Source organism: Cyprinus carpio, chromosome A4 (genome assembly GCF_018340385.1).
Source record: "Cyprinus carpio isolate SPL01 chromosome A4, ASM1834038v1, whole genome shotgun sequence".
Classification (NCBI taxonomy): Eukaryota; Metazoa; Chordata; class Actinopteri; order Cypriniformes; family Cyprinidae; genus Cyprinus; species Cyprinus carpio.
The window spans coordinates 30,059,985-30,067,811 of record NC_056575.1 but is presented as its reverse complement, the minus strand read 5'-3'; the positions used below and the strand labels follow the sequence as shown (position 1 = coordinate 30,067,811).

Below are 7,827 nucleotides of genomic sequence, written 5' to 3'. Positions count from 1 at the left end.
AACATCATCTTCTGTTGTAAAGACATAGGAAGTAACTATAACTTGTAAGTTGATATCTTTCTTCAAAGGCAACTTGCCGTGAAGAACACAAAACACTGTATATGCTGCTGTGCATCCAAACATATTGCAAAACTCAACCGTAAACACATTATTTAATGTTTGTTTCCTTAAAAAAGAAACTAAATTCTAAACTCCTACAAAAGTAATTGCAAACTTAGATTGAACATTTCAATGATTTTGTAACGGCAGGACTCAGACAAGCGTTGTGGATCCAAGTGCGAGCTTTTATTAAAACACAGCGTGGTCAAAACAGGCAAGGTCTGAACACCAGCAAACAGGAATATCCAAGGGCAAAACAGAATCGTAATCCAGAAATGTGCAATGGTCAGAGCAGGCAGCAAAACATTCACAAAACACAAGGCAACAGTCCAAGGTCAAAATCCAAATGGGCAATCCAAAAGTAACAAAACAAGACAAGACAAGACAACACAAAGAAAACAAGGCAATGGCAATGGCAGGGAAAACATTTGGTAGAGTCTGCATCAGCAAAACAATACTTCGCAAGTTCTGTTTGGCATGGCCATGCTTATATGGCTGCCAAACAGGAAGTAACCGTAGAGCAAGCAGAGGGAGCGGTAACAGTCAGTGCAGAGATGAGAGCTCCCTCTGCTGGTTTGGCGTTACAGATTTGAACTCTTTCATATTACGCTTTAATACACTTTTTAAATATATAGAATATTAAGAACTTAAATAAAATGCATTTATTACGCAATTACAGTATTATTGATTTTGGAATTAAATCTTTTACAAAACATTTACCTTGTGTTAAAACTTGTAGTTGAAGAAATTAAAGCATTGAAATTACTATTTTTGTTACAAGTTTAATTATTATTATTAATCTATTTCATTACTTCTTTGATTTCAAAGAAACATGCTTTTCTTGGTCTTGTTTAAAATTAAATGTATGCTGGCCATTCATGTTCCTTGTCACCCTGCAAACACGATAGTGTCAACCCAAGTAATACATTCCATGGACATCCTTACAGTTTTTTTTTTTTTTTTTAATTATTCTAATAAACTTTTTCTGAATAATGAACCCTTTTTTTTTTTTTTTTATTCTAGAACTGCTGTTGATATGCTAAATTAGAATTATACAAATAGAAGTACAAATTCAGTCACACTGTTGCATGATATTTAAAGTTATAATTACATATTTTTTTGTGTCATAGTTTAAGTCTACAACTAATTGCTTCCCCAGCTAGGTTTAATGATACTAAAAAGTGTTTAGCACTGGTATTATGAATTTTCTTAGTCTAACAGAACAAAAGTGTCATTCCATGAGGTACTATGCATAATGAGTCGCTTTGTGCTCATGCCTGAACAAACTGTCAGATATGTTACTGAACTATCAGAGTGCATCAAGGTAAAATCATCAGATGAGGATGACGATGATTCAAGCGAGTTTGTGAAGTTCTTCCCTAGTTTCATCTGGGCTGTGAGGGACTTCACACTGGAGCTAAAGATTGATGGCACAGATGTAACAGAGGATGAGTATCTAGAGTTTGCTCTGAAGCTGAAACCTGGTAATTTAAAAATACTGCAGAGAGTCTTTACAATCACTATCACAACTACTTCTTGTGACTAGTTTTTCAGACTTGATGGCTTTTCAACATATCTTTTGCATTTCTGTTTTAAAATTCATAATTTATTGAGTTAATATTTATGGTTTTACTGTGCTGAATTGTTTGGTATTCAAGTTTACTATTTTCCATATCTCAGCATCTTATGTCCAGTCACAATTCAACCAGCTACACTCCTAAAACAGACATGCTCTTTTCTAAAACTGAGAACAGCTAGAGAATGTGCTCATCTTTTCTAGGCACTAAGAGAAGAGTGGTGGAGTACAACTTTCCCAGGGAATGCATCCAAAAATTCTTCCCTTCCAGGAAGTGCTTCACTTTCCCCTTTCCAACCGCCCCAGAAAATATGTCTCGCCTGGGGAACTTGGATTCTGCTGACATTTCCTCTGAGTTCTTGAAGGTCACAGATCATTTCTGCAAATTTGTCTTTCATGACAGCTGTGTGAAGAGGCTGAAAGATGGATACACAGTCACTGGAAGAGGTGATTGGAAAGAAAATTTGAAGAGTTTGCATGTGCATACAGAAAACCATCTATCAATACCTTTATATCTCTATGTTTGATCTCTTTCTTTCCCTGAAGTTCTGGGTCATCTGGCTAAAACATATGTGGACACCATCTCAAGTGGGGCTGTGCCATGTCTGGAGAATGCTGTAATAGCAATGGCAATGATTGAGAATGAGGCTGCAGTGGAGGAGGGTCTTCAGGTTTACCAAAGTGGAATGGAGAAGCTGAAGGGCTCCTTTCCTCTGGAACTGAAGGATGTGTCCTCAAAACACCAACATCTTAGCATCGCAGCAACACAAGCCTTCATGAAGCGTTCCTTCAAGGACACTGATGGGAAGTACCTGAAATCTTTAGAGGTAAGCAGTGTCAGTTCATTTAGGATGATGATGACCCGTGACCCAGTAAGACTGGGCAACCAGCTGGAAAAAAATTGGTGCACAACAACTTAGAATCTTAAAAATCAAGCAAGCATCAACCAAATGTTTAATATTATCAAAACTCAATAAATTATGTTTTTGAACTATGTTGCAATATTGATAACTATTCGTCCTATGATCAAATATTTTAAGTGTCTGTTTGAAAAGTGATTCAGTTGATTTTAAAATTATTGCGCTTACTTGCTTATTAAAACAATATGAGAAATATGAGAAAAGATCTTACAGTGCATAAAAAGTGTTGCTGCCTCTATTGTTAAGTATGGTTATGAATAGTAATATATGCCTAAAGTTAAACCTGAATAATATTGGCTACCTTTTTGGCATGCTTTTGTTATTGACAGTTGGGAATCTAAAAATTATTCCTAAATATTTAAAATCAGACACAAACTTGACTGCCGCCAATAGGACCGGTTTATGAAGCACATGTGAAACCACTCTGATCCAACTCCAACTTGATGTCACAGGCGGGTGCCCGGAAGTATAAGAGGGTGCCTGCAGAACACATCACCAACTTTTGGTGAACACCTGTGTGTGCTTCCGTATTTGGTTTCTAACTTGTGTGAAGCATTATGCTGGTGAGTCAAGCAGCGCTTTAGGAAATGTGTGCTTCCGTATTTGGATTCTAACACTTGAGGGCATATTCTATCTTTTGCGTTATTGTCTCGGTGAGGAGCATGCACGTTCAATGCTACGTCAAAGCTCCGCTCACGGCAATAGTTTTGATCTGCATACCCTTTCTAAATGGCTTGCCTGATGCTGCAGATAGTGTTTGTGTTGTTATGACGATGAAGCGTGAGCACTGAGTCGTTTTTAGCCCTGAGCTTGTGAGATAATGGGCGGAGCTATATTCAGCTAGGCTGTGCTTCTCTAATATGCAAATAATTGTGTGTGAAGTGTCTCGCTTGGCGTGGATATATCAGATACTCTGTGGAGTAGTGTTCAACCTTATATGATTTAGTTTGTCAAGTTTTAGTCGACTAAAAGTCTCAACATTTTAGTCTAGTTTTAGTCAATGAAAACTTGACATTTAGCAATAAGATTATTATTTATTAACCGTACAGCAGTATTCATTTTGGCAGCCATTTTTAATTTAGTCTTAGTCTTACTCAAATGTACATTTTAGTTATCATATTTAGACAAACCTGTTTTTGTTTATTCAATGAAATGTATGAGCATTTTAGTCAGGTTTTAGTCAATGAAATCTTAGTCACATTTTTGTCTTTCTGTATAATGGTTAAACTGATAAAAATTATAATCGTAATTATTGTTGTCATCCAGTAAGCACAAATCAATAGAATGTGGACTCAGTCCATAAAACACAAATCAAAATAAATAAAACAACACTACGTTGTATTTATAAATGAATACAAAATCAATATATTATTGGCTTTTTATTATATAAATGAATACCAAATTCTTATGCAATCTCTCTGTCTACATTATGAAAACTGGTAAAAGAAATGAAAAATATTATAACAGTGAAATTCCAAGTTATTCCACTAATTCCAAATGGCAATAGCCTTTTTTACCATTAAAACAACAGTGGTTGAGTAAGTGCATTTATTCAGCGATCACAATCGCTAACAATACAGTCGAGATCTCATGATAGAACACAGACCAGCTGAATGATGCTTTCAATTAGATCGCTAAACTCCAGCTTGTTTGTCTGTGTATTCAGGTCATCTGCGGCGGCGCTTTCGCAACGAGGAGCGAGCGTGTGTGCTTGGTTGCCAGATTGTTTAAAATAAGCAAAACACCAGGGGTCTCATTTATAAACCTTGCGTACGCAATTTTCCACGCACATATCGTGATTTATAAAAAAATAAACTTGGCGTAAATATGTACGCACTGTACGAAAATTCTACGACCATGGTACGCACTCTTTTCCTGGAGTGAGAAAAAGTAATACAAGTCAAAAAAGCGATTTTAAACTTGTTTTCATGTCAGATTATACACCATTTACATTAAATGCGACACTGCTTTAAGGAGGTAAACACTGAAATTACATAATTTACAAAAAAAAGTCATAATTACAAATTTTCTTAACAATATTAAATCATTTTCCTGTGGTCTTGCTAGCTTTAAATGACAGCGAGGAGTGCTATAGGTGCACAATAATTCATCTTTACAACTAAACTACAGCATCACATGTTATGAGAAATATTGTATGAGAACAATGATCAATGATGCCGCACTTACTTGATATTATGTGGGACACTGCTGGATTCAGTGGTCGAACGCTCCATTGTCTGGTTTAAATAGGTCCAGTGATAATATCTTACTGTACAACCACAGCTGCACGGTGGTGTTGATGTTGTGTGAAGGCATCTCAACAACATAATGAAAAATACCACTATGTTTTAAGGATACAACTAGGAGAAAACGGTAAGATTTGCACGTTTTGTTGTTAAAGAGTTGGTACAATGACGAGCCGAATCAGACAATTGTGTTTGACACTGCAGTAAAATTGGGCCTATCTGTTTCCACTAAAAATAGCTACTAAAAATGTTCATCAGCAAAACTGCATATATTAATTGATTTGAATTCTTTAAAACAACGGAAAGACTATTTAGCCAGTGTTAAAGAATATAGAGATCAGCTCTATTCTAAAATATATCTAGGAACAACTTTAAACCATTTTTGTTGTTTATGGCATATTTTCTTATATTTATAAAACACATAACAAGGATATTGGATTCATTTTTAGCAATAAAATTAATGGTATGGCCACAAATGGCATTATAGAATCCCATCTCATATGTCCTTAGTCTCAGTGTTAAACATGGTGTCACGTGCTGGGATATGATGGAAATGATATGCGGAGCGGTTTGCAAGTAAAACAAGGCGTTTGTAAGATCCATATAGGTGATTTCGGGATGCACGTACGCACAATCTTCCCCTGACTGGGATTTATAAAGGGATTTTTGCGCAGGTTCTGGTTCCTAAAAGTGTACGTAGGCACAAAAGCTAGATTTTGCGTACGCACAAAAGTTTTCAGATTTATAAAACCATGCATACGCAAAATCTAGCTTTTGTGCCTACGTACACTTTTAGGATGAAATCTACGCATGTTGATATAGTCTTAGTTATAGGTTTTTGGTAAAGTTTATAATATTTTTAATACATTTTAGTATTGTCTTATTTCGTCAATAAAATTGCATGTTGATATAGTCTTAGTTATCATTTATTGACCTTATTGTCGTCTCGTCTTAATCATGGGAAAAAAGCTCGTCAACAAACATTTTATCATCATTGTCTTAGTTAATGAAATGAATACTACTGTGGAGTGATACTTGTGAGCTTCTCTCCCAGAGTGTTTTAGTGACCTAGATTGGTTTGGGGGCATCCATAATAAAACAACACAACAATTTTCTTCCCCCCCCCCTTTATTATTTTTCAACAAGAGATTTCAAGGTATCTTCCAAGCAGGCGGTCCATCTGAATCCCACATGCTAAGTTTGGGCTTTCCCTACTTTGTAAGGGTTTTTCAAGTGGATGGCCCATTGCTAGCTTGATTTTGGGGAATGTCCCTTCCTGTGTTAAATAATCTGAATACCTGGTTATCCAGCTTGTCAACACAGGGTTCGTATAAGGTGCTTAAAGTGCTTAAAGAACAACATGAACAACCCCACAAGAATCAACAAAACATTCTTATAATAAGCTTAAAAAACTTAAAAAACTACAATGCAGGTGCTTAAAGTGCTTGAAGTACTTGAATTTGACTTTTTGAAATTTAAAACCCTTGAAAACAGCCATATTTATGAAAAGGTACTTGAAAAGTACTTAAATGTTTAAAAGACAGTATATATAAAATTATTGTTAATTTTTGTTTTCGATAAAAACAGTCTTTTCCAATTGTTTTTCAAACCCTCGCTCTGAGTTTGCATGTGGCAAAATATTAAAATTACATGGATATAAACGTGGTTGAATCAATCTGTAAAGTGAAGCATCACCAGGCCGTTGGCACCCTCTGCAGGTGTTTGTTATAATATATAACAAACTTAAGTAGGTTATGTTCATAATATTTAGAAGTATATTGCATATTTTAACAGTGATGTTCAATAAATCTGATTACTTATAAAAATGTGATAACTTGATTTTGATACTTTATTTGAACCAATTATTATTGTCTCATCATTAGTTTAATATATATAAATGTAGTTGATATAAAGCCTGTTTTTTCACTTATGTCTATTTTATTACTAAAAAATATCAGATTATTCAGTTTTCAAAAATAATCAGTAGATTTAGATTACTTGATAATCACTAGTTACGGCTCTAGATTATTTAAATGTTTCAAAATATAACTACATTGTTTTGTTATTTGTAATTAAAAGACAAATATTTTGTCATGCAAAATTTCTTAAAAGTAGTATTAAAATATTGTCTCATTCTACTGAACCAAGTATCTGGATTTTGTCTCATCTTGTGAGCTACAGTAGGTGGCCAACCAAAATGCCTTATACCGCCGTGTGTACCACCGCCACAGGGCCACAGCGTTAACTGCAAGTCAGTCGCATGTTAAAGTCATAAACAAAAATACCAAAATATGGTTAAAATAGACAATTTAAAAATACACTGCAATTATATTTTGTTTTGTAAACGGAGATCAAATAACAAAATAAAACAAAATAACTTTATAATATAACATTAAAGCATCCTTATAAATCATTAGAAAATTAATTTAAAATTAATTTTTAGAAAGTTAATTTCAAAACGTGAGAGTCGTATAGGCTGCAGCCTAATGCATCAAAAAATAAATAAATAAAAAAGTAATTTACACAAAGGCTCTTACTGCATGTTATGGTTATTAAACATTCATTAATTTCCTTATGTTGTATTAAGGGGCTTTTATTTCGATCTACAGGCTAATGAAAGTTTTTAAACGAAAAATCCTGACCTTGGCCATTGGTCCACTGTACAAGCATACATATGTGTACAAGACTGCACGTTAATGAGAATTTATTCGCATCACAATTTTCTCTGACTCACACCATAAAAATAAATAAATAAATAAATAAATATATANGCAAAACAGCAGCTAGCTCACTGGCAGTCCAGTTCATATATATATAAGGCCTATAAGATCGTTGTTAATAATTATCTGCTTGATGATGTTGTTGATCTGCTTGATGACACTGTTATTTTTATTATTGTGAAGTGAGTTGAATGAAGAGAACGTCTGTCTTGCGCAAACACGCAGTGTTAATCCAGCAGTTAATCCATGGTCCAGTGGTAGAAGTG

General features: G+C 34.6%; 1 protein-coding gene across 1 annotated transcript in view; it reads left to right on the top strand.

Annotated features, from left to right (window-relative positions):
* Positions 1–1,688: 1,688 nt before the first annotated feature.
* The window catches only part of LOC109084030 (guanylate-binding protein 1-like), a 53,949-nt gene continuing 47,810 nt past the window's right edge, over positions 1,689–7,827 (top strand). Inside the window, exons 1-2 of the mRNA XM_042746720.1 lie at positions 1,689–2,122; positions 2,222–2,502. Of these exons, the coding sequence (XP_042602654.1) occupies positions 1,861–2,122; positions 2,222–2,502 (543 nt within the window). The 5' untranslated portion in view covers positions 1,689–1,860. The remainder of the gene's footprint in view (positions 2,123–2,221; positions 2,503–7,827) is intronic.